General features: G+C 39.5%; 1 protein-coding gene across 1 annotated transcript; it reads right to left on the bottom strand.

The window, feature by feature from the left end:
• Positions 1 to 14,456: 14,456 nt before the first annotated feature.
• Positions 14,457 to 14,816, bottom strand: LOC118854950 (40S ribosomal protein S20-like). Its single transcript, XM_036765121.1, has one exon. The coding sequence runs from the start codon at positions 14,814 to 14,816 to the stop codon at positions 14,457 to 14,459; it is 360 nt and encodes a 119-aa protein (XP_036621016.1).
• Positions 14,817 to 16,659: the final 1,843 nt, after the last annotated feature.

Genomic DNA, 16,659 nt, shown 5'->3' with positions numbered 1-16,659 from the left:
ATTCGAAGAGAACTAAACCACTATCTCTTATCTGTGCCCCTTTCTGAATGCCCGCTGCTTGTTTTGTTAGCCTAAGGGACATGAATGATGTTGCTTTTTGTCCAGTCAGAACCTTGGCTTGTTAGCTCCCATTCATGGGAAACACTCCACTCTCATGTCTGGCCCTTCATTCCTGGGTCTACTATATTTCAATGAACCTTAATCACATGAACTTCGGTAAAATGAGATAATATTTGCAAAAGGTTTAGCATAGTACCTACAACATAGCAGTCATTTAATAAATACTTATTCCCTTCTTTCCCCTTCTCTATACATAAATATTGCATAGCTCTTCCTGTAAGCATAGAAACAAGACAAAACAAAAGTAGAGAGGAAGATAAGAGCAATACATTTGAAAAAAAACAGCTAACAGGCTGGTCATGGACTCTTAGATTTTCCCTGATACAGGATACTTACAACCAGTCTATAGGTACATTCCAAACCCAAGAGTTTATGTAAGATAAACGGCAAATGCCAAGACAATCTCCTGCCAGTACATCTCACCAGGAGTAAATAAATATCCTAAGATGTTATTCTGCTCATGGCCTCCAGGAGGGACAAAGATTAGGCAAAGTAGGAAATGGGTAAGAGGATACTAAAGACAAGCTGGTCTATAATATCCAATACATGTTGTTAGGGCAAGATGCTTATTGGGTGTCTATACTATTAGAGAAGTTGAATTCTATTAATTTTAATATTCTAGCTATAAATGAAACCAATAGATAAAAGGAAAGTGTGGCTAAATGGAAGGATTGAATTATAGGTTGTTCTTGGGGAAGCAAAAAAGATAATTGGCAGAGTTGGTTTTTACCCTGTGTCTAAGGGCAGCAAAAAATGTCATTTCATGGACCACTAGTTCATTTCATATTATAGTAGTCATGAAAAGCCTTTGCAAAAAGATCAACATGAAAATCATTGCAGTGTCCACATCAACATCTGTTGGAGGAGATGAAGAGGGAGAGTAACTATGAGAATAACTCACTGAGACCTTCAAAATCAAACTAGCATGTGTTTTAATAGTTGGAGAGTTCCATGCAAAAATGGACATTGAGGGAAAAAAAGAAAAAAGTAGAAAAAAGTGGTTCTTAAGTAAGAAGTAAAAGAGTACAAAGATGAGTGGTTCAATTTTATTGTGAGTTTATTGAGGTCGGGAACTGTCTTTTGTCTCTTTTTGTATCCCCAGAACTTAGCACAATGCCTAACATATAACAGGCATTTAATACATGTTTATAGACTGACAAAAATGGAGACTACAGGAGTTTTACATCTATATATTATGACATGGTGATCAACAAATAATGTCATAAGGAAATAGAATTAAATATAGTTTAATGGAAATGAAAATACTGATTACTGATGTGGAAGCCCTTTCTGAATCAAGTATCTGTTTAGAGTCAGGTCACCAACTAATTAGAATGCAGATCAAAATCAATACCTGTTGGAACATGGGCCCCACAATTGGGAAAATTACAACATGACCTATTTAAATAATCTATTAATGTTGAAAATGGAAAATGGATTTAAAAATTGACCCAGACTGTCACTATTTCTTATTTCATATGAATTGATATAAATTAATTGCTACAAGGAGACCAAAAGAGTTCAGAAACAATATCAGATGCTTGATATCTTTCCTAAGCCAAGACATTTGTCAAGAGCAGCACTGGTTTACAACACAAACTCATCTGGTGTAGAAATTGCAGGATCCCATTTTGCCTACTGTTTGTGGACTAGAAAAAAAATGTATTTGATTAGGCAGAGTTATCCATGAAAGTCTCCCAGCTAAGTAGAGAACTTGGAGTCAAAGAGATTTGAGTTGAAATCCTGCTTCAGATACTTACCAGCTGTGAGACCCAGTCACTTAACCTTTCTCAACCTCAGTTTCCTCATATGAAACACAAGGATAATAATAACTACTGCCCAGGGTTGTTGCATGGATACCATGTGAAAAAATACAAAGCCCTTTGTAAATCTTAACGCTCTATATAAATGGTGATGTTTGTGATTATGATGATGATGATATAATAAAAGAAATGATTTATTACATAATTTCAATGATTAATAATACCAAGAGTGAATAAGATAACTGAAGGTTCCAGCATAGAATCCAAATGGAAGAGGAATGCCTATAAATAGATGATAGCATCCTCCAGATGCTTCTGCAGGACAATGACATGCTAATTGAAACAACCCCTGAAAACATTGAAGATTTTCCTAAATGATATCCAAAATCACCTAAAAGGGTTGGCTTAATTATCCATGTAAGAAAATCGAAGGAGATGAAGAATATTTATCTCCCAGGTATTTTATAGTTTGAGGCACAAACCATATAGTTTGTCCACTAGTGTGCATGTATGTGTATGCTACATATTACACATATTTTGTATAATATATTACATGTGTGTATTAGGATCTGCAGATGGACAATAGTTCAGAGAATTAATATGATAATGAGAATTAAAGAGAAAGAAGAGAGTGAACCAAGTTGTCTTTAGGGCACTGGGCAGATCTCTTAAGGACATCAGTCTTCTCTAAACAGAGGACTAACCTCCTTCTGGCTAATAATCATGTAATACTAATCTCCTGAGAATTAAAGTTGAAAGTCAGTCAGGGAGAAATGGAGAGAGAATGGTGGACTTTGGTAGATTGCAATAAATTTCCACTGAATACTTTTGTAGGGAAAGTGGTATACAAGTTTCCAACAGAGAAATGGAGAAGAAATGAGAAGAAGAGATGATCCATTCCCTTATGCTCCATTATCCTTCTAGAAAAGTCAAGGAAACTTGAAATGAAGACCACATTATATCATATTGACTTTCTGGAGAAGGTCCTTATGAAGACATAGTGGACACATGTGAGAAGGTGCAGATGAGTTGCAATATGAACCACTAGGAGAGTGTTCATTTCTATAAGACTGCAGCTCATTAGTTCATTCCATTTCTAAGATTCTTCCATCCTAATCCTGCCCTATCTGGAATTATACCATTACAATTGAATCTGAGTTAAGTCAGAAAGCATTTATTTACAGTACTGTGAGAAAAAAAATCAGTTTCTTTACTGGTCAGAGGACCTGAGTTCAAATCTCATCTTGCCACTTACTAAATGTGTGACCTTTGGAAAATACCTTCACCTCCATGAGCTTCCATGGGTCCTTCCAGCTCTAGTCCTCCATAAGCCAAAGAACAAGTACTGATTAACTACCTACTATGTACCTACTATCTGCCAAACTCTGTGTCAGGTGTTGGAGGATAGAAAGGGGGAAAAATCAGTCCCTGCCCTCAAGGAACTCATATTCTTCTAGGGAGACACAACATGTAACAGATAAGTCTATTTGCTTCTTTCCTGATGTCTTCAACTTCTTCTCCCTCTACTCCACTTCCTTATCTTGGATTTATTTTTGCATAAACATATACAGGGACATAATCATGACTGTGGAATAATGGATAGAGGGCTGACCTCTGAGTCAAGAGGTGTGAGTCCAGCCTTGAACACATACTGGCTACATCTTCCTAGACAAGTCATCTCTTTATCTATAGCTATAGCCTTATCTATACCTATCTCTATGATTCACACACACACACACACACACACATAGATAGATAGATAGATAGATAGATAGATAGATAGATAGATAGATATGTGCACATACACACAATACACAAGAATGTGTTTATATGGACATACACCTATATGTATATTTACACATATGGTTATGTTGATATAACATGTCTGTGTGTATATATATATATATATATATATATATATATAAAAATATTTATACACACATATGTACACATATATTCATTAAAAGATATAGAGGTGGAGATCAAGCTAGATACAGGTATAGCTATAGCTATACACACATATATGGACATACATACATTTATGGACATGTATGTATATATACATATATGTACATGAGTGCATATAGGTGTACATGCAGTGTATGTGTTTATTGCTTGAAGGCAGAAACCGTTTCATTGTTTGTCTTTGCGTCTAGCACCTAACATAGTGCCTGCTTCATAGAATGTGCGATAAAAATATTTTAAATAAATTATATCAAATCAAAATATTTAGAAAGCAAATACGATTTGTGGAAGCAAAACGTGCTAACAATTGGGAAGAATCAAGGAAGCTGACAGGTCAGTGGAGGGCACTGAATAGAACTGGAGAATGCCAAAGACAACTCTTAGACAACTTCCTATTTTTCTGTTCCTTATGGAAGCTTTTAGCATTCTCCAATTACTTTGGTGATATTGAAATTAATACATCTTAAGAATTCAATTGACACTAGGAAGGGGGTCACCTGCATAATGCCCTCCTGTGGTATGGATGGTACTTTCTTTTGTATTGATCAGAAGACTGAGACCAAGGAAGGTTAAGTGATTCATTCAGAGTGAGTCAAATAACACTAAAGATTAGGATTGCTAACTTCCTGACCTGTGGGCCTGTTGCTATGCCATGAATCAGTCTGCAGTGCTCTTCAATGCCCATTAAATGCTTAATTTAATTTGTGCCTAACAAGAGGCATGTTGCAAGAATTTTTTGGACTCTGCTAAGTGCAGCTGGATATGTCTGGTGTATGTAAGGTTGCAGATATGATCAATTGCAACATTTCAGGGGGAATACATTGGCCACAGGTAGATCTTTGGAATCCAAATTTCCAAAGACCATGTATTGGAAACACCAAAGGAGGACTATTCTCAGAATTTTCTCAGGAAAAGCCCAGATGTCTTGTGGTGTATGTCTTTATGTTTTGTTTTGCTTTTTCATTTGCCCTGTTCCTTAACACTCCATGACTGCTCCTACCTTATTTGTGTGCTTTGGTACACATTTAGTACTACATGCAGTATCATGGACTGTAAGATAGAAAGTGTCCTGGATTAGGGATTAGAAAAACTAACTTCAGATCTCAGCTCTGCCAAGCATAAACTCTGTGATGATGACTTAACCTTGGAGTGTCAGCTTCCTCACCTCACTTAGCAAACTAGCTTTCCTTTCAGACTCAACACATGCCACTTCATCTCCTGACTCTTTTCCTTTCAATAACTCTCCCTCAGACATGGAATGGTCTTCCTTTTCACCCCTGTCACTTAGAATTCCTTATTTCTTTAAAAGTTCAACTCAAGCACCACCTACATAAAACCTTTCCTGATATATTCCTCTCCCCCTAACTCCCTACATATGCTAGTACCTCTTCCTACTCCAGAGAACTTTGGCTTTAATTGAGACAGAGGGACAGAAGGGACAGAGAGAGAGAGAGAGACAGAGAGACAGAGTAAGGAACAAAGACACAGAGAGACAGAAACAGAGAGAGACAGAGACAGACATGGAGAGAGAGAGAGACAGAGAGACAGAGACAGAGAGACAGTAAGAGACAGAGACACAGAAAGGCAGAAACAGAAAGAAACAGACAGAGAATGATAGATAGATTAGATAGATAAATATATAGATAGACCAATAGATAGATATATGCATGTGTGTGAGTGTGAGAGTCTGATCCCCAGCACTTAGCATGGGTGTCTGCTCCATAGCAGTGAGTTTAATGAATGCTGATGGATTAATTGATTGATAAGCCAAATGGGTTAGTTGACTGCAAAGTCCCTTCCAATTTGGAACCACTGATGTGGAGTAAAGTCACTGAACATCTCTGAGCTTCACTTAGCTCATCTGTGAAATGGAGCTAATGCTACTTCCCTTGTCTTTCTCACAAAGATGTGGCTGAGATAAAATGTATGAATATAATCAAAGTGCCACCTATGTCAGCACATGGCATGGTATTACCCCATAATCATAGGTAGATAAAGAAGGGTAAACTTTTTTCCTGCTTGCAGTCTACACAGACTAAAAATATCACACCAACTCTCAGGGCAGGAAAAATCTAGAGCCCTACACCAAGCAACCCAAACTCTAAAATGTTCAGGGTAGTCCGATCCTTTCAAATGATGGTCCTTAAATTTAGCACATATGGTGTGGGTGAATAAGGGGAGGATTTTAAAATCATCTCTCACAGGCTCCCAGTTATCAAAGCCCCATTACAACTCTTTATCTTCCCTAACTAGGGCTGTCCCCTGCAAGTGTAAAAAAGACTTTTATCTAATCCTAGTTGAAATGTGAACATCTCATTAGGCTTTTTTCCCCATGACGTTTCCTGCTCCTTCCATTAGTGCAGTCCTTTCATAGGCCAGACATTGTTAGGCTAAGGCCTCACTGAAAGTTTCAGAACTGCAGCCCCCTGGTTCCAATATTGGACTCCTTTTAAAATTCACGTCAACTCTTGGCCTCATTGAGCTGTTGGAAGTAATTTTTTTGTGCTTATCTGACTGTTTTCAGGTAAGATTTCATTGTTGCGCCTGCCCCATCTTAGAGAGATTTTGAAATCCTCCATCTCATTTTCATGGTTCTAGAGTCTTGCTGGGGTTTGTAGGTGGTTTTCATAAAATCTGGGGCTGTTAAGAAATAAGCAGATATCCAGCATGGATGGACCCAAAGACTTCCAGTTGGCTGTGGGTAGTCTGTACCTTCTCAAGTAGAATAAAAGCTCCTTCAGGGCAGGTATTATGTCCTCTTTTGGAGATCTTTTTATCCCTGGTGTCTGGCACAATGGAGGTGCATCTTACAACCACTATCTCAGCTAACTTCAATACAGCCTTTTCATTCCTCACTTTTCCCTTTCAGCTCAATAAGCATCAATAAATATTTATTGACTGATTGACTAACAGATAGTACTTGGCTCATTTGTTTGCTGTTGTTGAGTCAATTAGTTGTGTCTGATTCTTCATGACTCCATTTGGGGATTTCTTGGAAGAAATACTGGAGTGGTTTGCCATTTCCTTTTCCAGCTCATTTTACAGATGAGGAGTCTCAGACAAATAAGGTTAAGTGACTTAAGGGTCGTGCAGCTACTAAGTGTGAGACTGGATTTGAACTCCTGAAGATGAGTCTTCTTGATTCTAGGCCTGGCACTCTATCTACTGTACCACCTAGCTGTTCTCTTTGGGATCAGAGGATCATAGAACTAGGCTTAGAAGGCACCTTAGAAGCGATGTAGCCTGATCTCATTTTACATATGAAGAATCTGAGGGACAGATGAGTCAAAAGACTTGTTCAAGGTCACATTGGTTCTAAACAGCAAAATTCAAACTCAGGCACCATGATTCTAAATCCAGTATTCCAGTACATCATAATGTTTCTCTCTAAGTCTACGATAATGACATTTCTCTTTTCAATCAATTAATAAATATTTACAAAGTGCCTTCTATGTGCCAAGCAAAAGATCATCCCAGATTGCAAGGACCTCAAAATCATATGGGGGGGGTGAAAATAAGTGAAGGAATTTCATACAAACAATTTATATAGAGGATAAATAGGAAATAATATATGGCAGAAAGACACAAGAATTAAGAGGAATTGGGAAAAGCTTCCTGCAGAAGATGGGATTTTAGTTTGGTCTTAAAGGAAGTCAAAAAAGGCAGTAGGAGGAGATAGAGAGGGAGAGTATTCCAGGCATAAGGCATTGTGGAGACAGTCAGAGAAAGTACACAGAAACAGAAAATGGAGTGGAACAGCAAGAACACCAGGGTCACAGAATCAAAGAGTGTGTGGAGGGGAGTATGGTATAAGAAGACTGGAAAGGTAGAAAGGGGCTATGTTATAAAGGGCCTTGAATGACAAGCAGAAGATTTTTTATTTGTTGCTGGAGGTGATAGGAAGCCACTGGAACTTATTGAGTAATGGGTGTGACACGGCTGGACCTGAGCTTTAAGAAAATCACTTAAGTGACTGAATGGAGAATGGATTCAAGTGGGGAGATGTCTGAGGCTATCAGAACTGCCAGCAGCCCATTCCAATAGTCCAGGCAGAATGGTGGCAGTGTCAGAGAAGAGCAAATGAGAGATGTTACAAGGTGAACAGGACAGGACTTGGCAAGAGATCGTCAGAGAGGGGTGAAGGACAGTAAAGAGTCAAGATTGACTCCTAAGATGTGAAATTGAGGGCCCAAGAGGAAGGTGCTACCCTGTAAAGGAATATGGAAGGTAGCAGGGAAGCATTTCAGGTGAAAGATAGTGAATTTGGTTTTGTAAATGTTAAGTATGAGATGTCTACTGGATATCCAGTTTGAGATGTGTTAAAGGTAGGTGGAAATGTGACACTGGAAGTCAGTAGAGTGGTTAGGGCAAGATAGGCAAATTTGAGAACTGTCAGTATAGAGAGGGTAATTAAATCCATGGGAGATCACCAAGTGAGGTAGAATAGAGGGAGAAGTGAAGACAGCCCAGAACAAAACCCTATGCCTCACCTATGGTTAAAAGGCATGATCTGGATAAAGACCCAGCAAAGGAGATTAAGAAAGAAAAAGTCCGGTAGAAGAAGAACAAGAAGAGGGTTGTATTGAGATCCTAGAGAGAAGAGAGTATCAAGAAAGAAAGAGTGGAGAGAAGTTGAGGACAATTAAGATTGAAAAGAGGCCATTGAGTTTGGAAACTAAGAGATCATTGGTGGCTTCAAAGAAAGCTGTTTCAGTGGAATGATAAGGTCTGGAACAATATTGTAAGGGGTTAAGAGGACATTAAGAGGAAAGAAAACTGAGGCATCTATTACAGATGGCCTTTTCAAGGAGTTTAGCCACAAAGAGCAGAGGTGAAACAGAATGATAATTAGTGAGGATGGAAGGATCAAGTAAAGGGTCTTTGTTTAGTTTTTGTTTTCAGGATGGGGAAGACATGGATATGTTTGTAGGAACAGGAAATGATCCAGTAGGCAGAAAGAAACTGAAAATAAGTGACAGAGTGAGGATGACCGAAGGGTAATCTGTCAGAGGAGAAGGGATGGAATGGGATCCCTTGAACAAGAATAGGGCCTTGGTAAGCAGTAAGGCTTATTTATCATTTAACAAGGGTGAAGGAAGAGATAGTGGCCTTAGGCATATGAGAGATATGAAATAAGGAAGGAGGGAAAGAGGGAGTTCACAGTAAATGGCCTCATTTTTTTCCTGTAAAATGAAAGGCAAGGTTCTCAGCTGAGAATAAGGGAGGAGGGGGAGTTGTATGAGTTTAGAGGAGGGATAAGAAGATTAGGAAGAGCAGGTATAGAGAATGGGATAGTGAGCTGATAAGACAGGTATAGAAGGATTGCCTACTAGCAAGGATGGCCCACTTGAGGTTTTGTAACATAAATTTCAGAAGGCTTAGTCAGAATGATTGAATGATTTTCTCCACCTTCCTTCAGCAACACAGGCATAGGAGCAAAGGCAGCAAAAGAGGGGAGTTATCCAAGTGAGACTTGGCAAGACACAATTGGCAAAATGATAAAGGAGGTAGGGATTCAAGAGACAAAGACAATGGAGTGTTGAATTGGGTTCACCAAGGCATCAAGATGAGGAAAAGAGAGATTGGCTTGTGCAGGGAATATAGCGTAGGAAAGAATGGAGGAGTCAAGTAATTGGAAGTCACAGTGTGATCAAAGAGTAAGGTTTGGAAAGAGAAAGCAGAGGAGGAGGTGAAAAGCCTTTAAATTGTGGGACTGTGTGGATTGGCAATCAAAATGGGCTCTTAGCACTTTTTTTTTCAAGAATTATTCTTAATTTTTTTAAAAATCAAGACTCTGATTTCTTTGCAGTAGGAAACTTCCCAATGTAGAGACTCCCTCTAATGACGTAACTTGGAGAATGGTTTGTGGCACCAGGAAGTGACTTGTGTACAATCACATGTCAGATCTTTCTGATTTCATGAACTCCCATTTACTTCCTTATACTTGTCCTTTGATGTTTACATACTCAGAAAATGCCTTGTTTTGCAGAAAATTTCAAAAATAACTGTTTTTAGATGGGAATTTAATGTTTACATTTTTCTCACAGTAACTTTGTGAAATAATTGGTACAAATTGCATGCCCATTTAACTGAAGAAGAAACTGAGGACCTGGTAGGTTGGGGTTTACCACAGCTAAAGAGAGAGGAAGAAGCACAGACTCTCTGGTCATCACGTGACTAGGGTAAAGGTACCTCAGCTTAGGGACTAAAGGGCTTCTTGTCCACATGACCCTCCTAGTGGCCTTTGCCATCCCCCATCATTATGTACAACCCACTATTACCCTCTGTGAAATCAGTGCAGCTCCATCACCACCAATGGTAATCATCTCATGTTGGGTAAAAATCCCACTTCCTTCTCTCCAATCTTTGTAATTCAGAATTGCTATCTTGTGGAGGCAAAAAAAAAAATCGCTCTTCCCTAACACCTCTCCTTGTACTCTCCTATCTCTCTAGCTCAGCTCCTTCCATCGCTACCCCATGTTCAAACATCTTTGCCAGTCATTGACATTTCCAGACCTTCCCTCTGCTTCTACCATTTGGTAACCTCTCCTGAGATTCAATTGATTTGTCAAGATCAACCTAACTCTTGTTGCTATGCTCTAGCTTTCTGGTCACTCCTGTTTTTCAAGGAGTTTGGTACTTGGCCTGAAGTAACCTTATAAGTGTGCTTATAAAATATTTAATGACCAGCTTTTGGTAGGAAGGGGAGGAGGGAGAGAGAAGTGTGTACACATGGAACACTTTTAAGTTTAATCTGCATTACTAACATTTTCTTATCTAGACAATAAAACAGTGAATCAAGTTCTGATTTGTAGCATTTACTACTTTCTGAGGGGCAGCTAGGTGATGCAGTAAATAGAGCATCAGGCCTGAAGTCAGGGTTCAAATCGAGCTTCAGATGCTTACTAGCAGTATCACTCCAGGCAAGTCCCTTCACCATGTTTGCTTCAGTTTCCTCATCTGTAAAATGAGCTGGAGGAGGAAATGACAAATCACTCTAGTATCTTTGCCTAGAAAACCTCAAATGGGGTCATGAAGAGTTGGACACACCTGAAAAATGACTGAATTGAACTGAATTCTGAGGTGTAAATGCTCATGCTGAAAATTTAATTACAGCCATTAACCAGAGCTGTCCAAGGTGGATCTGGCACACCACTGTCTGCACCCCGACATTTTTCCTCATACTTTGAGACTTAAGTATTCATAACAATGTACTTTTGAACTAATGTCTCCTACTTCATAAGTCTTCTTTTTAAAATTTATTTAATATTTTTAGTTTTCAGCATTGATTTTCACAATAATTTAAATTAAAAATTTTCTCTCCATTTCTACCCTCACCCCTAACTCCAAGATGGCATATATGCTGGTTGCCCCATTCAGTCAGCCCTCCCTTCTGCCACCCCACTCCCCCCATCCACATTTCCCTTACTTTCTTGTCGGTCGGACAAGATTGATGTCTGTGCCCCATTGCCTGTATAACTTATTTCCTAGTTGCATGCAAGAACTTTTTTTGAATATCTGTTTTTAAAACTTTGAGTTCCAAATTCTCCCACCTCTTCCCTCCCCACCCACATTCCCTAAGAAGTCAAGCAATTCAAAATAGGCCACATGCGTATCATTATGTAAAACCCTTCCACAATACTCATGTTGTGAAAGACTAACTATATTTTGCTCCTTCCTATCCTATCCCCCTTTATTCAATTTTCTCCCTTGACCCTGTTGCTTTTCAAAAATATTTCCTTTTGATTACCTCCTCCCCATATCTGCCTTACCTTCTATCATCACCCCTTTTTTATTCCCTTCCTCCTTCTTTCCTGTGGGGTAAGATACCCAATTGAGTGTGTATGTTATTGCCTCCTCAGGTCAAATCCAATGAGAGCAAGATTCACTCATTCCCCCTCACCTGCCCCCTCTTCCCTTCCTACAGAACTGCTTTTTCTTGCCACTTTTATGTGAGATACTTTACCGCATTCTATCTCTCCCTTTCTCCTTCTCTCAATATAATCCTCTCTCATCCCTTAATTTTATTTTATTTTTTAGATATCATCCCTTCATTTTCAATTCACCCTATGCCCTCTGTCTCTGTCTCTGTCTGTCTCTCTCTCTTCTCTCTCTCTCTATGTATCTATCTATATATGTACGTATGTATGTGTGTATGTATGTATGTATGTATACGCATATGTATATTCCCTTCAGCTACCATAATACTGAGGTCTCATGAATTATACACATCATCTTTCCATGAAAGAATGTAAACAAAGCAGTTCAACTTTAGTAAGTCCCTTATGATTTCTCTTTCTTATTAACCTTTTCATGCTTCTCTTTATTCTTGTCTTTGAAAGTCAAATTTTCTATTCAGCTCTGGTCTTTTCACTGAGAAAGCTCAAAAGTCCTCTATTTTATTGAAAATCCATATTTTGCCTTGGTGCAGGATACTCGGTTTTGCTGGGTAGGTGATTCTTGGTTTTAATCCTAGCTCCGTTGACCTCCAGAATATCATATCACAAGCCCTTTGATCCTCTAATGAAGAAGCTGTTACATCTTGTGTTATCCTGATTGTGTTTCCACAATACTCAAATTGTTTATTTCTGGCTGCTTGCAGTATTTTCTGTTTGATCTGGGAGCTCTGGAATTTGGCGACAATATTACTAGGAGTTTTCTTTTTGGGATCTTTTTGAGGAGGCAATTGGTGAATTCTTTCAATGTCTACTTTACCCTCTGGATCTAGAATATCAGGGCAGTTCACCTTGATAATTTCTTGAAAGATGATATCTAAGCTCTTTTTTTGATCATGGCTTTCAGGTAGTCCAATAATTTTTAATTTATCTCTCCTGGATCTATTTTCTAGGTCAGTTGTTTTTCCAGTGAGATATTTCATATTGTCTTCTATTTTTTCCATTGTTTTGGTTGTACTTTATAATTTCTTGATTTCTCATAAAGTCATTAGCTTCCATTTGCTCCATTCTAATTTTTAAGGAATTATTTTCTTCAGTATTTTTTTGGTTCACCTTTAGCAATTCATTGATTTGTTTTTCATGGTTTTCTCACATCACTCTCATTTCTCTTCCCAATTTTCCTCTACTTCTCTAACTTGCTTTTCCAAATCCTTTTTTGAGCTCTTCCATGGTCTGAGACCAGTTAATGTTTTTCTTGGAGGCTTTTGATGTAGGCTCTTGGACTTTGTTGACTTCTTCTGGCTGTATATTTTGTTCTCCTTTGTCACCAAAGAAAGATTCCAAAGTTAGAGTCAGAATCTGAGTCCATTTTTGCTGCCTGGCCATGTTACCGGCCAACTTCCTTGTCCCTTGAGTTTTTCATCGGTGTGTGACTGCTTGTAGAGTATAGAGTACTTTGTCCCAAGTTTGAGGGGCTGTGCTGTTGTTTTCAGAGCTATTTCTACACAGCAACCTTTGCCACACCAGCACTCCTCCTCCCCCAAGAACCCCGACTGTGACTCAGATCTAAGCTGACTCTGCACTCCCCCTCAGATCTGCCACTTAATTCCTCCCACCAGGTGGGCCTGGGGCTGGAAGCAACTGCAGCTGTAGCTCTGTAAGCAGCCTTAGAGATGCATCACCTCTGCTGCCCCCTGGGCGGTGGCCGAACCTCGAACTCCTTTCACTCTGCCCCCCACATTTTTCCCACTAACCTTCTCTGTTGCCTTTGGTGTTTGTGGGTTGAGAAGTCTGGCAACTGCCACAGCTCACCGATTCAGGGTGCTAGGGCCTGTTCTGCCTGTCTCCCTGTCTGGTTGGTCCAGGTGTGGCTCAGCTCACACAGGACTCTGCCCCACTGAGCTCCCAGTTCTGTGCAGTAGACCTTACCCCGAGACCACCCAGGCTGTCCTGGGCTGGAGCCCTGCTTCCCTCTGCTATTTCGTGGGTTCTGCAGTTCTAGAATTTGTTCAGAGCCATTTTTTATAGGTGTTTGGAGGGACCTGTGGGCAAGCTCATGCAAGTCCCTGCTTTCCAGCCCCCATCATGGCTTGGCCCTTAGCAGTTAATTCAACCAAGTGCCCTTGAAGAGTTTGGACTTTCTTTCCTTGATTAAATTGGGAGTCTTTGATGACCTCCTTGCCTCAAGGGAAAGGCTAGTTTACATGGGCTTGGGTGACATGTTTGGGACATCAGAGGCTTTTAGACCACGTGGATTTGAGGCACATTTTTGTGATGATTTTATGTCACATGGGTGAGTCGCATGTGTAACTCACCCTTGACCCTGAAAAAGATATAAAACCAGAGGTTTGCTTTCTCTTTTTCAGAGCTCTGACCCACAGCAGGAGTATTGTGTGACTCTGTGCCAGCCTTTGTCTAGCTCCTGGCTGAACTCAGATGTTGGTAACTATGAATTGTATTTGGTTTGTCTGTTGATGTTATGTTTGTAATTTGTTTGTATTTGCTCTGAAGTTCAGGGTGCTGGCTTTTTCCCCTTAACTAAGTGAATGATATTTGTATGCTGGATTAAAGTAAGATTGGTAACTCCTTAAGGTTGCTTTCCTTAGTAAAGCAGATCAAAAGAACCTGGGCTTGCAGCGTTCTGTGAGCTGGTTGTTACTGGTTTTTCTTTTTTTTTAATAGTTGCAATCAATTTATTAAAAGAGATGATTGTTTAGACATCTGCAATGATGACTTCAACTTCTACACCTGGTTCAATGCTGATAGAAGTGATCTGTTTAACGATTTCAGAAGGACTGTGCAAATCAATAAGGCCTCTTTGGATTTTTATCTGGAACTGATCCCAAGTCTTTGAACCTTCACCCCAAGGAGTTTTTCTAGTTGTGATGGTAAATGTCTTAGTGCACATTTGAACAGGTCCCCTTACTTCCAAGTTCTTTTCTTTGGCTGCTCTAATTAGGTCAGCACACACTTTCTCCAGTGATTTCACATTGTGTCTGGTGAGGGTGATCTGGATCCGGTGAATGGCCACTTCAGGCTCCACAAGGGTTTTGTTGATGTCTTTGAATGCCATGACAATGGAGCGGCTTCCTGATGGACTTATGCCTTGGTGAGAGCGAACAGCAGTGAGTCAGGAGGAGAAGCAAGGACTGCCGACTCCACGCGGCTGCAGCGGCGATACCTTGACCAAAATATTATTGGTTTTTCACCCCCACAGCAGCTGCTAGCCCGATTGTTGAAACACTGTGTCAGCATTTAGAGTTGAAAGACACCTTAATGGTTATTTTGTCCAACTTCCTAAATTCGTAAGTGCGGAAGCCAACAATGAGGTAGATCAAGTCAACAAGCATTAATTAAGTACACGCTAAGTGTCAAGCACTGTTCTAAGCCTTGAGGATACAAAGAAAGACAAAAGATAGTATAAGGATGTGTGTGGGTATGGCTGTGTCCACATGCATCTGTCTAGATGTGGCTCATGGGGAGACAAGAAAATATATCTCTAGAGCCTCCTCCCCACACCCTTCTGCAAGGGAGACTCATTTTTGCCAGGAAATCTGGAAAAGAATCTGGAGCTGGAAAGAATCTTCCCAATCACCTAGTCCAACCCCACCCATGACCATTCTTGTCACTCCCTTCTAAGTGTTCTCCAGTTACGAATGTTCTTCCTAAAATATGTTGCCCTGAACTGAACACAGTGCTCTAAAGGTGGTCTGAGGAGGATGGAGAAAAGCAGAGCTATTGTTTCTTTGGTACTGGATACTATGTCTTTGTTAATCCAACCTAAGATTAGTTTATACTTCTTGGCTATTTGGTTATACCGTGGACTCATACTGAGCTTGCATTCCACTAACCTGTCCCACCCCCATCTTTTTCAAATGAACTGATGCCTAGTCACATTTCCCCCTTTTTATTTTGCATTTTTGAGCCTATGTTTAAAACGTTCTATTCTATCCCTATTTAATCCCATCTTATTACTTTTGGTATTGTAGTCTAGCCTGTCGGGATTTTTTTTTTTGGTTCTTACTCTCATCTTAGCAAACTTTCTAGCAAACTGAAGAAGCATGACATCATTTGTTGCTTGGTTGTTTGTTTTGGAATTTTTTTATTAAATAATGGACAATGATGTTAAAGAGCAAAGAACCCAGGATGAAAGAAAAAAAAGATAGCTGTCATATACAACACTACAGGTTTACAGATAACTTTTATTTTTATTTTCTTGAAACCTGGTAGGTGCCACAGTTAATATTATCCTTATTTGCAGACGAAGAAACTGAAGCTTTGAGATATTCAGTTACTTTCCCATATCAGAGGTGAGATTTGAACCTTCACATCATCACTCATTCCACTATATCAGACTGTTAAGTTCTGCCTCATGTCATCGAACTAATTTTTAAAAGGGAGGAATTAAGTCTCAGATAGGTGGCAAAACATATTCAAGATTGCAAGTAGCAAACTTAATGCTAACCCTATGCTCTACTTACTCTTAGGGTAGGCATCTTTCACCTCTGCTATATACCTTAGTGTGCACCTTTATTTTCTCATGCTTGGGCTATTGCAATAGCCTTCTAACTGGCCTCCCTTCCATGCCTGGGTAAATCTTCCTAAAACATGAAAATCACAGAATGTTTAAGGTAAAGGGGGCCTTAGTGATGATCTAAAATAATCCCCTGACTTTACAGGTTAGGATATTGAGGCTGGGAGAAATGGAGTTCGTTCTCTTAAGTCACAAAATGAAATAGCAAGGATTCAAATGCAAGGTATTTTACTCCACATCCAAGGCCCTTTCTACTCTATGCTTACTCAACACTTTTATCATGTGTCAGCCTCCTGGTAAAAACCTTTCAGTTAGCTCCCAGTGGAGAACCTACTAACCAGGACATAGGTTCCTCAGCCTTGGCATTTAAAACCTTCCATAT

The sequence above is a fragment of the Trichosurus vulpecula genome, chromosome 6, assembly GCF_011100635.1.
Source record: "Trichosurus vulpecula isolate mTriVul1 chromosome 6, mTriVul1.pri, whole genome shotgun sequence".
NCBI classification, from domain to species: domain Eukaryota; kingdom Metazoa; phylum Chordata; class Mammalia; order Diprotodontia; family Phalangeridae; genus Trichosurus; species Trichosurus vulpecula.
This window is presented reverse-complemented; position numbering and strand designations above follow the sequence as displayed.